General features: G+C 35.1%; 1 protein-coding gene across 5 annotated transcripts in view; it reads left to right on the top strand.

The window, feature by feature from the left end:
* Positions 1-438: 438 nt before the first annotated feature.
* The window catches only part of LOC138704808 (DNA ligase 1-like), an 81,922-nt gene continuing 63,672 nt past the window's right edge, over positions 439-18,688 (top strand). For all 5 annotated transcript variants that reach the window (XM_069833083.1, XM_069833081.1, XM_069833086.1 and 2 more), the window contains exons 1-4: positions 439-698; positions 8,481-8,561; positions 10,152-10,291; positions 14,950-16,212. In XM_069833083.1, the coding sequence (XP_069689184.1) occupies positions 8,504-8,561; positions 10,152-10,291; positions 14,950-16,212 (1,461 nt within the window). In that variant the 5' untranslated portion in view covers positions 439-698; positions 8,481-8,503. The remainder of the gene's footprint in view (positions 699-8,480; positions 8,562-10,151; positions 10,292-14,949; positions 16,213-18,688) is intronic.

Raw genomic sequence — 18,688 nt, 5'->3', positions numbered from 1 at the left:
TTGATTTGTTATTATTCTTTGCTGTATTCGCTAATTGACTTGATTCTGTTCTTGCATTTTATTATGTGGTATCTTTCGCAGAGCTGATCACAAAGTTCGCACACGCATTCCAGACTAGGAGAGTGTTGAATATTTATACAAGTGTTTTTGTAAAAACGCCATTTGTATTTTTTGGTGCAAGGAAAATACTACCAAAGGTTTTAGCATTAGGACAGCATTGACACGGTTACTAGCAATGAGGTTGTATTCTGGAGTCTAGCGACATTTTAATTTGTTTATTTAATCTTTTAAATAATTATACTGTCATTGACTGTCATACAAAATATTTCCCCTCGTTTTATTGCAACTAATTTTTGTTTGCTTACATTCTAATGTTGGCTACATTGTCAAGCAGCGGTGGGAAATTTCATCATTACACACATTTGCATCGATATTATTGTGATTGTAGTCGATTTTCTGTCTTGGTATAATAATAAAAGTGGTTGTGTTTATGGAAGTTTATATGGAAAATAAAAGTTATTACTGTCATTTTTATTAAAATATGCTGTTATATTGTCCAGAAATTAGTCTCTAAATAATATTACATTTAAACCATCGAAATTGTTAAGAATGTTCATAATTTCATTTTGTGTACATAAGGGATGACTGGTGTTTGTCTATATACTGGAATACCGGCATGTACAAATCTTGTATGAAGTGTAAGTGTAATTATAGCACATAACATTAGTTAACTGCCACTTAATTATGAATTTACATTAAACGGTGCCCTTTTGACCTTGAAAATTGTAGGAGTATAGAGCTGCAATATACGAGAATGGCGTACTTAGGTTAGGATGTAACATTACTCGAATCATATTCTCCATGATTATATAAAAATGGTGGGTTCTGCTGTAAACATGACTCTCTTGCACAAAGATTTTATCGAGCTTTTAATATCTAGCTATGAAGCGAGTTGAAAGTAAAACCTTAATGTTACTCTGTAAAAACTGGGGATCGTTGTAACCTGATATAACTTATGTTTAACATAATTTAAATAGTAGGCCTAGATGTATAATGAAGTTAACATATTTTGATTGATGTCTGTTCATGGCATGTAAATGTACGGTTTTTTTAACTCCCCTATTGTGACGTAATATTTAGTTCAGAATAACTTCTTGAATGCAGTGATATGACATTTGATGGCATCATGTTTGTTAGTAAATAGATATATGTCCTTTCCTTGTAAGAAGGGCATAATATCAGTGACTCTTGAACTATGCTACATGAAACTAAATAATTTCTAAAAATGTATTACAAAAGTAGGATTTATGATCAGCTTAGAATGTGTAAGTAATGAGCTAGGCCTAATGAGTTACCTACCTATGGGTACATGCAAAACAAACACGTGTATTTTATGTGTACCTGTGTTTCCAGTCCAGTATTTATTCAGTTATTATATGATGAAATTTCTTAATTTGTTTGTTCAAGGCAGATCGTGCAAGATTTATTCATTTATTATTTATTTATTCTGATGTAGTTAAAGCCATCAGACATTCTCTTCCACACCACCAGAAATACAACTACAATAATAAAAGAACATCAAACTATAAACGAAGTAAAACCACACGAAAATATTATACAGATTAGTCACACAAACTTTAAGCGAATGATTAACTATAGTAATTATATCATATTAATTAACAAGACTAAGTTAACGAATATTTATAAACAAGAAACTTGCAATTTTAAATCTAGAGCAAAACCACAAATCAACATATCTAGCAATACTTAAATACCATGAAATAAGACAAAATTTTCCTATTTAATTTTGAATTGTGATAATGTTCGGCAATCCTTGACGTCATTAGGTAAAGAATTCCAGAGGCGAGGTATTTCTGTACAGTGTAGGAGAATGAATATAAAGAAGTTCTATAATAAGGAATAGAAAAAAGTGCTCGATGCCGATTTCGAAGAGTTGTAAGAAATTGAAAGCACAATGCTGGATAATTCGGAGTAAAAATTCGTGAAGAACAGACAAGTTTTATGGGCGTTTTTCTCGAGTAGACTACTTGTTTTCTGTGTCATTTTCATTTTACCTGATTCCATATTGGCTATATCTTCTTCTCAGTGATTCAATAATCTAGTCTCAGTAGTTTAAAAGTAGGTAGCCTACCTTACCATCTTACAAAAACCTCTGTATTCTGATATCAGTAAATTGAGCATAGGCCTATTTTTTATTACTCTAAATTTCATTAACCTATAAGTCTATCTTTCACTGCTGATTCACAAAAATGTTCTATGCTGGTGTTTTCGACCTTTTTTTGCGCTGGTTCGCGAGTAGATAGTGATTAAGTTTTTCAAAATTAAGTTCAATTATAATTTGTGGAAAAGAAACTTTGGGTGTTCTGCAGGACGTGACACATGCGCTGATAGCTAAGTAACAGGAAGTTGAGAATTTTGACAAGATTACAGTGAGTTAGATGAAGGAATTGCTAAATGATAAGATACTGTGAACTGTGACACATCTGACACATTTTTTAGTGTGTTGGATGAGGAGATAAATGACAGGAGGCCAAGGACTGTGACAGATTTTGAGTATGTTAGATGAGGAAATAGTTAAGTGACAGAAGGTCTGTGACAATGTTTAGGGTAGGTTAGATTGAGGAGATAGCCAGGGCCGAATTTTTTTGGTGTTAGTTTTTAAAAAATTTTGTGAAAAATATATAAAATATCGTCTTATGGTTAAAAATATGGCAGTAATTTCATGAAAATTTCGAGATAATTTTTAATGCCATAGCTTACACTTTGTCATAATGTTACTAAATCAATGAATGATTTTATACAAGGCATAATATTTGCAACATATATGGGAAAATAAAGCTTAAACAGTACATAAGTAATAATTATACCTTTTGAAAAGCAGCCTTACTCGGTTATAGGTATATTAGAAAAAGTGGAGTGTAAACAAAGTTGTATACAAAACAATCTGTCTCTCATTTATTTTCATTTTTCAAACATCAATATATAACAAGTGACAAGATTTTGCTCCTTCATACTGCTTGTCATATCTGACACTACAAGATTGTACTGTGAAAAAAAAAAACCTGTTCACTATCTGCATTTGAAACCACAATGACTGCATAGACTTATCAACAAATTCTTTAAACGCATCACCTCTTGCTTTTAATGCTTCCAGTGTGCCAATTACATTGAGCTCAGATTTATTACTGAATACACACTTAGCTAATTTGCATAACTCTACATAACCTAGAAGCAAATCACATTGTTCACCAACATTTACAAACTCTTGTAATCTACTGAACATTGCTTTAAGTCTATCAAAATTATTCACCCCTACCTTGGAAAGCAACTTTGTTGGTTCAAAAATATAATCTAATGCTCGAAATATTTGAGTATTACGTTCATCATTTAACAGCACAGCTTCTAGTTTTTTAAGTGTTAATTCAACACATATTTGTACGGGAACAAACTGATATTTCCCATCAAGTAAGAGGCCTGTATGAAGTAATTCTCAACTTCTCAAAAATGTAGAAATACACCCCCTTTAGTGTTTCCTTGAAAATTTTATTTAATCTCACATTTATTTTATTTTTGCTTCACCCCACCTCATCTGAACTGTGTTAACATTGCCGGGCTGGACGGTTGCCCTTGGTTCGCTGTACCTGCGGATTAGGAAACTGGAAAACCAATGGTGAAAATGGTCATGGAGGCAAAGGGGAAACCCAGGAGAATAATAGAAGTTCATGCAGTCATGTCTTCCATTACTGTTGCAGCTAATAATAACTTAAAAGAATGTATTTCTATATAAACAGAATGTTTCAAAGGATCAGGAAAAGCCAGTCATCGATGGTTCTGCTGGTCATAAAAGAGAATAATAGATTTTCGGGTTAATGTACCTTTCCAAAAGATTTCTCATTCCTTTGCAGCCAACATCTTCAAAACGAATATAAGCTTATTTCTTAAAAATAAAATTTTAACAAAAATACCAATTTTTCGGTTTTATCGTAAAAATGAAGATTTTTGCAGAAACGGTCAATTTTCGCGAAAATTCGCGACAAAATTACAGCCATAAATCAGTCACATTTGTGATAAATCGTACTTATACTTCTTGCTGCATCTCTCTATTACATTTTTCGCATTTATCGCTAATAACAAGGGGAAAAAAAAAACAACCAGCCCTGGGGTAGTTAAGTGAGAAGAAGCGAGAACTGTGACAAGGTTAGAGTGGGTTAGATGAGGGGATAGATAAGTGACAGAGTCTAGGATTGTGATAAGGTTGGAGTAAATTATATAAGGGGATAGCCAAATGATGGGACAAGGTTAGGCTAAGTTAGATGAGGGAATAGCTAAGTGATTGAGCTGAGGACTGTGACAGAGTGAGTTAGAAGAGGGAAATGACAGGAAGCAAGGACTGTGACAAGGTTTGAGTGTATTAGGTGAAGCCGTGAAGGGATGGCAAAATGTCATATAGGTTATAGTCACTTTTCCCCATTTTTAGACCTATTGCAGTAGCTAAGTAAAACAAAAGTCTTTATACACCTACTCTGTAAATCTTCATATTTTAAACATCGTGCTTTTAGATAATTTTTTCATTCAAAAGCACCATGTGCTCATCTATAGTCCCGTCGCTCTAATTTCCGGCAGCCAATTGCATTGCAGGTTGGCTACATTTAAACGTGTGCATCTTGTGATTCGCTGATTCATTTCTTGAGGCTCTATAAATACTTAATATAATCGCCCACCATTTTAGCTCTTTCGTTGGCGTTCGCAGAAAGCACACGAAGGCGTTATTTGCCGCTCAATTATTTGCTGAATTACATTGCGTTTGATTTATTATCATAGGAGCTACGACATGATAATGTTTAACGGTGTGGCAAATAGATTTCTCGTATGGTAGCTCGGCAACATAAGAACAAAAATGGCTAACGATCTACCTACCTAGACTTTATAGAGCCTTCACTTTCTAAGACGTAAGCAAAGAGGTGGAGTCATGCCGGAAATAACAGTGTCGGGACTATAGTACAAATTAGGATAGACTCAAACTCTTGTGGGAATATTTCAATACTCTTGTCTTCCTCAGTCATTAGTGGTTACCACTGTGTCTGAGCTCCGTGAACTCAAATTCAGTGAAGAGCAATGAATTTTTAAGGATGATAAAATCTTTAGCATGGCTTCCTTTGAAAGGAAGTTAAAGCTTTGGAGATCTGAATCGTAAGTATAGAGCTCCATGGCCTTCAAAATTCAACTTTGGAGGTAATAGAATGGACCTGTATGAGCAGTCTATGTGTGCGTTTTTCTCCCACCCTCCACTCATATTCCATCCTATCCAGTAGGCCTACTTCATCCCTCACCCAAAGAAAAAAATGCAGTACTCAATAAGCTAAGTTAAAGATTGTGTTCAAGTGTTCCAACCTTTATCTATTTTTGCATAGATGATGGTTTAGTTACAAGGGAGATTCTAGTACCTTGGTATAGCTTGTACGTTGGAACACAGTTATTTAAATTAGTGCATTGGGTAATTTTTCCTAAAGTTGGCATAATTATATTTATTTTAGCCTATAGTAAAATATCCTTAAGGTGAATTTATCTTCATATGTTGGCTGACAAGTTGTATATAAAGATAAATAGTGGTGCATATTTTTTGAGCCATTGGCTGACGTGTTGATGTTAGGACCAAATATTTGACCAGTAGGGTTGGGCTGACTCCTTAGTGTATCAAGATAAACAGCCAACTCAGTATACTTGCATGTCAGGAACTTGTGTGTGCTCAGATTCTCCGTCTATTAGTAGTTGTTGCCCAACTGTCTCCTTACTGATTGTGCTTTACATGTCTCTTATTGTTTGGTTTATTCGATAAAGTCATTTGCACAAAATGATCATGGCCACTTTGTAGTCGGAAGTCGTTCATTAAGGAGCTATAAGCTATAGTTACTTCAAGATGATGTTTAGCAAGAAAACTCGTCACTCCCCATCTTTCCTTATGGAGTATCACTTTTTCTTCTCTTCAAAAAAAGTAATCTGTCTGCTAGAATAACATATATAGAAGAGCTAACGAAGTGATGTTTGTCCATCATGCACATGAAACAGACTGTTTTGAGTGATGCTACATGCTTAATTTCCAGCATTCCTGATATGTTGGACTGGACAAATATTTCATGATAAATTAATGTTCAAATATACCAATTTGTCGGCCCCAGCAATATTGTCCAACACTGTTGGCCCAACATGTCACAAGATAAACCCACCTTTAGAATCACTCTGGAGGGAAAATATCATCTGAGTATATTTTGAAGCATTGATTTTAATGTTTACCCTTAAGCATTCAGTCAAATTTAGTCCAGTCTGTGAGGAAATATTATGGCTGTCATCATTGCGCACCCACATTGTTTACCTGTTTTGACACAAGGAACCAAAACACATACCTGTCTGTAAACTTCCTTATTCCCTGAATGTTGTACAGTTTGTTGAAACTGAGGTGAGACTATTGTGCTACAAGTATTTGTGTTGAAATCAGAGTGAGACATATATATTCTATACGAGCTAATCCATTGTGAAACTGATGTGTTAATATTTAATTGATTTCTACAATTATTATGCCTCCTGTTGCATCAAAATTGGAAGGTGATTCATTACATAGTAAAAGCAAGGAAATTGTTGAAAATGTTTATGATTTTGTGAAAGAAGAAGCAAAGAATTATACCAGGATTTTCGAAGGTGTTTAGAGAGTGCAAGAAAAGGTCAGCAAAGCAACCAGGGTGCCAGTGATTTCTGTTTCCAGAATCATAAGGGATCGAAAGAAACATGAGAAAGCAGGGACTTTGTTTGACACATATAGGAAGAAACATAAGCCTAATGTCCCTAAGAAAATTACTGAAATTGATGATTTCGATAAAACTGTTATTTGGCCAACAATTCAAAATTTCTGTGTTCAAGAGGATTCTATACCAAAGATAAAGAAATTATTGTCGAAGTTAAAGGAAGATATTAACTTTCAAGAAGTTATAGAAGCCTCAGATGATTAATAAAAAGTTTCAGTTTTAGACGGGGAAAAACCAAGATCAAGTAGAGCAATATGGTATACTTTCTCAATGCAAAACCTGACATGCTTTCAAAGTCACAGAGAAGATAAAAGATTGAATATATTTGCAGATGAGACATACATACACAGTAACCATACCACTCCAGAAAGTTAAATTGATGATAGCAACACCGGTTTGGTAGTACCTGGAGCAAGAGGAGAGAGTCTCGAAAACTGGAGATTTCTATAAAAAAATGGAGCCGAAAATTTCATGAAATGTCTCAGAACAATGCTAATTTCTAATTTACCTCCTAATTCTGTCCTTGTAATTGACAATGCTTACTGTCATAACACTGAAATAGATAAACCACTAACCTCCAATTCCTTAAAATCCAATATGATAACCAGATTAGTGAAAAAAAAATCCCCTTTCTAGGAAAAAAAAAAAGACCCATATGATTTAATCAAAGCAAACAAGCCTGTACAAAAATTCTAATTGACAAACTATTATCCAAATATAGTCTTACAATTCTCAGACTTCCACCTTACCATCCCGACCTCAATCCAATCGAATTTCTGTGGGATAGAGGGATGTCAAACAGTGGGTCGGAAACAGAAGCACAACATTCAAATTGAAAGATGTACAACTACTATGTTGCCAGAGATTTAATTTTTATTTATTTATTTATTTTATTTTTTTTTTATTTTATTTTTATTTTTATTTATTTATTTTTTTTTTATTTTATTTTTTTTTTTTTTAGTGGGTCATTGCTGCTATCACTGCTTTCAGTGCCTTTACTTTGAATAAGGACACATTCTCCCATTCTACCCGACCAATTTCTTTAAATCTCTGGTGGAGTAACAGTTAGCTCATCTGATCGCGAAACCAGGTGGCCTTGGTTCTAATCCCAGTTGGTGCAAGTTATCTGGTTGATGTTTTTTCTGGGGTTTTTCTCTCAACCCAATATGAGCAAATGCTGGATAACTATCGGTGCTGGATCCCAGACTCATTTCACCAGCATTGTCACTATTCCATTCCGATGCTAACTAACCTGAGACGTTGATACAGGGTCGTAATATAACCCACTAAAAAAATGTACAAAATAGAAAGTGTCCAAGGAAGAATGCCTTGTTTGAATAGTTGGTAAGAATGTTGTCCGTATTTGTATTGTGTACATAAGGATTGACAGCACCATGTACAAATGTTGTATGAAGTGTAATTTTAATTATAGCACATAACATTCATTAACTGCCACTTAAATTATACACTTAAATGAAATTGACCCTGGTACTGGTCCCTTTTCGACCTTGAAAAATGGTAGAAGTATAGCTGAACTGTACGAATATGCTTACTTAACATTAGGTTAAGACGTAACTTAGATTACTTTTGTACTTCCAATGGCCTGTTGAATAAATCAGTGTTTATTTTGATCATTTTGATAACATTATTTTTTTCTTATAGGCGTAAACAGATATTGAAACAAAATGAGTGGGAACAACAATACAGAGGAATCAGATGAGGCCATTAACCAGCATCTTGAAGGTTTGTAACATTTTCATTATTATATCAAAGGTGGTGGTAGTCATCTTCAATGTAATTTAATATTGTTAGAAAAGCATTGAAACAACTGTTAACTATAAAAACAAGTTTAAATTTAATACAATGTCTATACCTTTACTTTTATGTGTGCCAGTATTCGTCCATATAATATTGTTAGAAAAACATCTTGCAGGAAAGTATTTATATTTATTATACTTTTCTCCACTTTTCCCTTTTCCCAGAGTTACAAATCTTGAGAACCCTGCGTCATCTTCATTTACACGGCCTTTTTCTTCTCCTTTATCGATAACAGTGCTCTTATTAATTTTAACACAAGCAGCACTTCTCATTATGACTTGCGCCAAAGGTAAAAGAGGCCCGCCATTATCTTTTTCTCTCTCAAAATACTCTCTTACGTTACACACCATCTCTCGCGCTTGACTCTTTAACGGGACTCCTTGTACAATATTCTTTGTTCTCCGCCTGCCTTTCCTTTCTTCCAACATTGCACAAGTCACCTGTTTAGAAACTCTTGCAGAAACTAGAAAACACACACTCTACCAATGACAACGAAGATAATACGTGTAATATAATTTAAACACAATAATTATCTATACACTAAAACAATACTAAAACTAAACAATATTTTTAATTCACACAACACATATGCTAACCAGCCAACTCAATGTCATTCCAGGCATCATATACACGTGCAACTTGTAAACATAGACATGGCAACATTGTCCTTTTCCCATGGTTATGCATCTCTCGTGATTGGTTGATTTGAATGGTTGCCATGGTACTGTAATTCAGAACTTAGCATACAAAACGTCGACAGGTAACATTCATAGAAGCTTATTCCTCATTTCAAAAGTGATCTGATCAGAGAAGCGTTCATCATAGGATCCCATGGAGTTGATTTCCTGTGGAAATGATTCAGTGGAATGGTTTATTCTTGTTTTCAACACTGATAATGTATGTAAGTGTGAATTGTGAGATATGATGTAGTGATTGTTGGAAGAGAGATGGGAGTATTCTATTAAAAACTTGCCTTAACATCCATCTATCCATTTGGTTTACCAGGGTTTAAACCTAGATATCGGAAGTGTAAATCTGATGAAGTAGCTGTTCATCTAATGAATCGTTTCGTTCATTTTGAGTTACGTCTTTAATTTTAAGTAGTCAGTACATAACGAAATAATAATCCGTGGCGCTACAGCCCATGAAGGGCCTAGACCGACCAACTGGCTGCTGGCCTCACGCCCACATGCCGAAGCAGAGGTGGACGATCATCCAACCAGAATGGAGGTATCGTGTGGTTAGCATGATGATCCCCCCAGCTGTTATAGCTGGCATTCACAACCGGATTTTACTACCTATCGTAGCTCTCCAAATGCATCACGATTCTGTGTGGATACTGGTCCCATACACTGGTCGAAATTTCACGAGAAAATTTCTTCCCCTGTGAGGACTCAAACCAGCATGCATTCCATAACGCGAGTCCAAGGCAGTATGCCATGACCATGATGCCACGTCGCAGGACACATAACAAAATAGCATAGGCTAATTTGAATGTATTCATATTGCTTTCAGATCTGGGATTACTAGAGGAAGGAATGACACCAGAGGACAAACGGAACTTGTGGGCTGTTATTAAAATTTCCAAAGATACAGCCCATGCAGAGGAACAAGATCGCCAGAAGAGAGCACGACGAAACCTTCAATTTGATGAGGTGAATTCAACAACTTAATTTTAATCTGCACACTAGTAGCAATGTGGGGTCTTGTAGAACTTTTAGAACATTTGGAATGCATTTTACTTTCTTCTTTACTGATAGGTCTGTTCTAAGCAAATAGGTCAGTAGTAATTACCTACTGAATAAGTGAATAACAGCGAAGTTTGAGTTTTATGATTTCAAAAAAAAAACTGTAAAGACCATCCCTCATTCCACTCATCACACAACGGAAGTAATATAAAATGCTTGACAACAGCTTAGTTTAAGTGAGGGCTTTGACCACTACTGTTCTTTTGTCCATACGAGGGTGTCTTTAGAATTTATGTTTGGAAGGGGAGAAACTTTCACCGTATTCTGGACAGGATATTGTGTCCCCACAGGGAAGGACAGTATTTTTAACACAAAGATTGCAAAAATGCAAGCTGCACCCACAATATGTTTTGTTTTTTGAGAAAGTTTAATTACTTCACCTTTCATAAACGAAATAGAACATGTTCAAAACCAAGCTCTCAGGCTCATTACTGGTGGAATCAAAACAACTCCAATAGATTCTATGAGATTCCTCACTAATATTAACAGCATCGAAATGATAATAGAAGAAAACACTGATTCAATATGAAAAACTTATCAGATTACCAGGAAACAATTGGCATTCATACAGTCCTCTCCGTAGATTAAAAACTAAAAAAAGTTTCATATCCATGGTTCAAGAATTAAAACAGAAAATCAACGTCCCAAATTTAAAAGAAACTTACAAATTAAACCGAACCCTTTAACACTATTAAATATAGAGTATAATCTAAATTTAACACAAGAAATACTGAAATCAGAAGTGAACACTGAAATAATGAAAAAATTATCTTTAGAGACAATTAATATTAGGTACCCTCCACAAAACTGGCTTCATTTATACACCGATGGATCCTTGATCTCCAGGGAACAAGGTGCAGGTGTTACGTGCTGTCTCTTCTTACTTTATAGATCTCTTGGATATGGAACAACAAGTTTTGATGGAGAAATCACTGCAATAAGTGAAAGTCACAGGAATCTTCTCTGCCACATCAATAAATTTTAAAATGCAGTTATATTGTCAGACTCCAAAGCAGCTATTCTGTCAATAGTCTATAGCCACACACCTTCATCTCAAATAGCAGAAATAAATAAAATGCTCTCTCAACTAATAACACTCGATAAAAGAATTGTTTTCCAATGGATACCATCCCATTGTGGAATCCTGGGAAACGAGAATGTGGATGCTTTAGCAAAGAAGGGCAGCACTGCTACTTACAGACCTGTTACTAAATCTACATATTTCTCTGTGAAAAGATTTATTAAATCTACATACTTAGACTTCAGCAAACAAAATTTGATAACACAATCTCAATGGAAAAAATGGAACTCTCTGCATCATAATCCACAGTTGATTCCCTATTTACCACGCAAATCGTCTGTAGCTGCATTTAGATTGGCAACAGGCCATGACTTTTTGGCCAAGCATCTGCATAGAATTGAAATATATCAGTCTCCTAACTGTCCAGTGTGCAATTCAAATCAAGAAATGGATTCGGAACACCTCAAAATCTGTGCTTCAGTAGCTAGTCATGATAATATCTTTGAAAAATATTGGAGTGCAAGAGGTCCAATGACTTTATTGTCAAATGCCTGGCATTAGAAAACAACAATATGTTTTGTCATTCACATTCCCCCATCTGGAAGATCTGCTAACAAAAGTGAAGAACGGAAGGAGGAGGAGATGGAGAATGAAGGCACTGACATGGATCACCACCAATTGAAACACATTGTAAACCCTCATTAAAATCTATAGTTTTCCCTTAAAACCTTCATTTTTTGCATGCCCTTTTCCTTTATCTTAGCCGAATTCCAGGAAGTTACCTTCTCTCTTCGAGATTTGCTGGGCAGTCATTGAAACAAGGTGACTAATTTTTAAGAAGTTGTATTGCGAGTACATAATATTTAAATTTCATTTTCTTTTAATTTTATGTAATTTTTTCATTAGTTTAAGGGCATTCTAATCATTTTAAGTAGATTTTTAGGTCATCAACATCCGCTCCCTAATTATAATTATTAATTAATAAAACACATTGCACACTCGAATGTCTGCCTATGACTGCTTCTGTTAACATTATGTATTAGACGTAGTAGTGACATAAAAGAAATCTTAAGTTTTAAAAAATTCTAAACTCAACAAAAGAACTCAGATGCCACATAAACATGTTTAGGTGACCTGGTACCTGGGATTTATATACCACTGACCAAATATTTTTTTACCCATGTGCTGTTAAGAATCCGGTATTTTATATCAACATGATCTTATAACTGTCCTAATTTCAATTGTTTCAGTTCTAAGACGAATATAAAAAATAATAGTGTTAAATATTTAAAAAACATAAATTTTTCACCATTAACGTTTGCACAGAAGAGTGAAATTAGGAATTTAGGCCGTGAGTCTGCTGATTTAGTTATTTGTTCAAACATCATCAAAAGCAGAGATCAGAATTATTCTAGTAAATTTAATCCTTCTATTTTTAATCTAAGCATAAACAGTTGTGTGGTTGTCATGAAAAAATGCGGTATTTGGCTTTCCATGCTTATTAACTAGAGGTGATAAAGCTTGAACAAAAGTTGGATGTCGAAAAGACAACCTGGTGGCATTGGATTAAAAAAAAATTTTAAAAAAATATCCAAAAGAATCAAAAGCCAGAAGGAAAAAGGAAAAGTGGGTAGCTCAAACTTCATTGGACGGGTGGTGTGGAGGAAGATTTAAACAATAGACACTAGACAGTCATGGATGAGAATTCGAGAGAAGTCAAGGCTTGTATCAGGCTGTAGTGCTAATGATGATGATGATGATTATTATTATTACTATTATTGTTGTTATTACTGTTGTCAGGGGCTGTAATATCTTAAATATGAATCTAAATGAAGTGTGAAATCTCAATAAGTCTATCCCTGCAAATAATGTACTCACATACTATATAACAGCTAACACCACTCACACAATGCTCATTTCTACCCTCGTGTGATTCCAATTCTGTGAATTCCAGGCAATGCAAACCCACTTTAAAGGTCTACCTAATAGAAAAAATAGGGTCGAGCATTCAGCAACATAAACCCAGCCCCACTTGACAAAAGAAGTAATAGTGGAACAATCTAGTCTAGGAAATGGAAGGATCCATTACTTGACTTTTCATCAACATCCGCCCCCAAGTTATAATACTGTCTGATATATTTTAGTAAATGTATGCTTATCTCAGCTCTAATGATATTATCATTGCAAGTGTGTGTAAAATGTGGTGGCTCCTGAAAAAAAGGGCTAGCATCTGAAGAGTGTGAAGTTCTATCTATCCCTGGGTTTAGCACAATAGAAAACACCACGAAAACTACGAACTCTCCATCCAGATCTGGCATAGTGCAAACTAGCAACAGATCCACTCCATACTAGCCAATTATATGGGCTGCACTGAATGCAGATCCTCGCTTGCCTTTTCACAAGTGTTCTCTCCCACTCTTTCCTGTCAGTTTGCTGCCTAGATGCTATGCGCAATTTTATCTAGGAAAGGCACAGCCCGAACTATGTAGCTTAATAGTTAATACTCGACACAACTATCTACATGAGTTACAGCTGAACACAAATATAATAATTTATTTATATAAGCCTGTCTTTAAAGAATGTAAATAATTTCCTAAAAGTTATTCAAGTAGAGTACTTAGATTTCCTTTAAAACTTCAGGGAGGGCAGCTGCCCTTATGGGCGGGTCGCCATTGAGTAGTAATAATACTGACTTACTTATGGCTTTTAAGGAACCCAGAGATTCATTGCCGCCCTCACATAAGCCCGCCATCGGTTCCTATCCTGAGCAAGATTAATCCAGTCCCTACCATCATATCCCACCTCCCTCAAATTCATTTTAATATTATCCATCCATTTACGTCTTGGCTTCCCCAAAGGTCTTATTCCCTCTGCCTCCCAACTAACACTCTATATGCATTTCTGGACTCGCCCATGCCCATGCCCTGCCCATCTCAAACGTCTGGATTCCATGTTCCTACAATACGTGCAGTTCTGCATTGTGTAACTTTCTCCATTATCCTGTAACTTCATCCCTCTTACTCCCAAATATTTTCCTAAGAACCGTATTCTCAGACACCCTTAATCTCTGTTCCTCTCTCAAAGTGAGAGTCCAAGTTTCACAACTATAAGAACAACCGGTAATATAACTGTTTTATAAATTCTAACTTTCAGATTTTTTGATAGCAGACTAGATGACAAAAGCTTCTCAACCAAATAATAACAGGCATTTCCCATACTTATTCTGTGTTTAATTTCCTCCCGAGTATCATTTATATTTGTTACTGTTGCTCCAAGATATTTGAATTTTTCCACCTCTCCAAAGGACACAGCTCCAATTATTTTTATAGTTCCATTTCGTACAATATTCTGGTCACTTTCCGTGTTTTCTGTAATTGTTTGTGGGTTTTCTCCAAACATATTCACGTCATCCACATAGACAAGAAGCTGATTTAACCTGTTCAAATAATAATAGTAATAATAATAATAATAAATATAATAATAAACTTATTCATTTTCCTTTTACTGGTATCATGTTTTTAATTAATTTCTTTAATGATTACAGGTATCATCTAGAACAGAAACGTTATCGGAATCAAAACCAACTTCTGGAAGTGATGTTGAAAATGACGTCAATACTTCCTCTGAAAAGATGAATGAATCGGGTGACGATGAAGAAGATGATGATGATGATGATGACGATGATGATGATGAGGCTGAAGAAGAGAGGAGGCCTAAAGTCGCAGCTGTAGCCCCACAGCTGCATTCAACTCCACAGGCTGGTATAACACCTAATCCGCGCACAACAGCCACTGTACCTCCTCTTCATCGTTCTGGTGTTCGTGATAAGCCACAAAATATCGAGAATTCTCTTCCTATTTCAACACCATCACATTCTGTAACCCCTAAAAAAGTTCTCTCTCCAAGCCAGCAAGATGGTTTTGATGGTGAACATTCACCATCTTTACTTAGATCTAGTATGACACCATCAGCAAGAAGGGGATTGAGATCACAGACTGGTATGAGTTCTTCTAAATTGAGTCCAATGAGAGAAATTAGAGAGTCTAGTCCTGGCAGCCTGTCATCCAAAGTGATCATTCATGATATTATACTGGATTCCAAGGAACCAGTTAAGGAAAGAGAACAAGATTCTGAAGCACTGAGTATTTCATTTAAATCAGATGCGTCTAAGACGAGAAAAGAGACTATTATAAAAGTTACAATTCTTGATGATAATTGTGAACAAGATTCCTCATCACCAGTTCCTGGTCAGTCATCGAAAAATTTCGATCATGATGAAACTGAATCACGAGCATCCAGTGAACATGAGTCAAGCCCTGTAAGAAAAATACGTCAGAGTTTAAAGACATCCTTGAACTTTCAGCAAAATGTCAGCAAAGAAATAAGTAGTAAAACATGTGAAATGAAAAGTGAAGTTGATAATGAAAACTGCAGTGAACAGAGTAATATCAGTGCCTTAGATGAAGAAGAGACTGTGAAAATGGATAAAGAAATAAGTGCATCTGTTGGTCCTGCGAGTGATAATGTGCCTTCTCCATTAAGTGACTCACTTTTGAATGAATCTCCTCCTCCTTCTGGTGTAAACAATAGTCATAGTGATGTAAAAAAGATTGGAGAGGACAAAGAAAGAAACATTGATGCCTTCAACTGTGATAGGAGTAATTACGAACGAACATTGAAGGTTCGCAAGGTGAAGAGAACATGCTCGAGGCAACCATTTTATATTCCTCCTTACAAAATGAACATTCACACTTACATTGCATATTTCAAAAGATGCGTTAATGAACAAGCTGCACGTTTAATTGAGGTAAGAGGTCATGTTTTGTAACAGTTTTTCTTTATTGTACACTGTAATTAATAATGCCATGGAATGCGTATACTGCATAGGCTACTTCGATGACTTACTTACTTACAAATGGCTTTTAAGGAACCTGCAGGTTCATTGCCACGCTCACATAAGCCCACCATCGGTCCCTGTCCTGTGCGAGATTAATCCACTCTCTATCATCATATGTCACCTCCCTCAAATCCATTTTAATATTATCCTCTCATCTACGTCGGCCTCCCGAAAGGTCTTTTTCCTTCTGGTCTCCCAACTAACACTATATGCATTTCTAGATTCACCCATATGTGCTACATGCCCTGCCCATCTCAAACATCTGGATTTAATGTTCCTAATTATGTCAGGTGAAGAATATGGTGCGTGCGGTTCTGCATTGTGTAACGTTCTCCATTCTCCTGTAACTTCATTCCTCTTAGAACCAAATATTTTCCTAAGAACCTTATTCTCAAACACCCTTAATCTCTGTTCTTCTCTCAAAGTGAGAGTCCAAGTTTCACAACCACACAGAACAACCGGTAATATAACTGTTTTATAAATTTTAACTTTGATGACTTAGTTGTGATAATTTATGTACATTTAAAATAATCTTTCCCAGCCAAAATGCACTTATGCCACTTTGTACAGACGCTAGAAACAATCCTGAAACACATTTTCTGGAATCAGTTATGATTACTCTTAGTGTGGAAGAGTATCTGCACAAAAGATTTCTGATGTATAAACACTGCAGTATGGGCCACGGTTCCTTAACCATATATTTGTTGTAGCATTTTCAGAATGTTGCTTACTGTTTTGCTTAACATTTGACAAAATTTGACATTTGCACACTGTTGAAATGCTTACATGATGGACTTTAGCCACTAGCTCTGTAACACAATTGTTATAAACTAATATTGTTCACACCACACGTGCATAGACTAGCTTATTGTTGATGAACAGTATATAGGAGGTTCTGAAGAAAGATTCCAATATTTATAGAGGAGGTAGTATGCATTAAAACAAGAAATAAAAGTCCTATAAACATGGTTCCTAAAATGAATATCTTCTGAGAAATGAGCAAATGTTTACCATCACTGTGAGAGCAGCATATCTTTCACTGTGAGCTCTTTGGCAAGAAGCAAATGAGGAAACAGAATGCAACCGCATATTTCGTTTCTTTCCCAAGAGCTAACAGTAGAAGATATGCTGCTCTCACAGTGATGGTAAACATTTTGCTCATTTTTCAGAAGATATTTTAGGACCCATGTTACTGTTACAACAATTCAGCAGATATGAAACTAACTTACTTGGAAATTTAAAAGCCATAATGGATATCCAATAAGTTATAATGTTATTAAGTTAAATACAAGGGTCCATCTATGCTTATCTATAACAAAGTTATTTGTACACATTTTAAAATTAAGATATGAACATTTTTGACTCGATTGAGTTATCTTCAGATTAGACATGCCAAATGAATACGTTAATGAAACTATTGAAATATAGGTGTACATGTATATAAGAAAGTGCAATGTGAACCACTATAAAACAAGGTGCATGTATGTGTCATAAGTTAAAAAGTTGATAAGCGGCAAACTTTCTTATTTATCACTTTAAATGGGAGTTCAAGTGAGAGAAATTTGAAAAAGAATGGAAATTATTTTTAGAAGTGGTTGCTACTCAGAATCTTTAATGGTTTCCAAGTTATGACAAGTTAAAGGAGAGTTTTTGCTTTTGGCCAAGGACTCACGACACTACATTTGTCTGTTACAAGAGAAAGAACAGTTGCTTCTTATAGAAATCTTCGCACTGTTTTAGATTTGTTTACAAAATGTTTCCATTGCCCAAGGTTTTTGAGTTAATCATGTGAACCCAAAAAGTCCCGCCTTTAGAAAATTAACATCACCTGTATAATTTTGTCATTACCTAGTAGCTGTTTTCGTCTAAATAATTACATGAAATTTAAATTAATTTACGTAACAATGCAGAAAGATAATTTTTTTTTAAAGAGTGGTGGAAATAAAGAAGCAGACGATGTAGTTAGGGTGCAACTAAAATTTCTATCACTGTGTCAAGCATTTTCACAATTGTCAGCTGTATCTGTGCTTCAGTGGCTGGCCATGATAATATCTTTGAAAAATATTGGAATGCAAGAGGTCAAATGACTTTATTGTCAAACGCCTGGGATTAGAAAACAACAACAATTGTCAGCTGTTTGTGTGGGATAATTATTTCAAGAATTTTCATTATTGTTGAGATATTTTACTACTAAGGAAAGAATAGAAACAAAATTATTGTTTTTATAATAAAATTTATAGAGTGAAGATTCTGCAACTATAAGTAACTGTCCATTATAAATAAAAAAGATAATAACTTAAGTTTTACAAACAGTTGACATTATTGTGCTGATAATGCTTCAGTGAATTTTGAAAATAACATAAATGTCTATACTGCTTTGAAAGAA

This window comes from Periplaneta americana, chromosome 8, assembly GCF_040183065.1.
Source record: "Periplaneta americana isolate PAMFEO1 chromosome 8, P.americana_PAMFEO1_priV1, whole genome shotgun sequence".
Taxonomy (NCBI): Eukaryota; Metazoa; Arthropoda; class Insecta; order Blattodea; family Blattidae; genus Periplaneta; species Periplaneta americana.
Note: the sequence above shows the minus strand (reverse complement) of the source record. Positions and strands in the feature narration are given on the sequence as shown.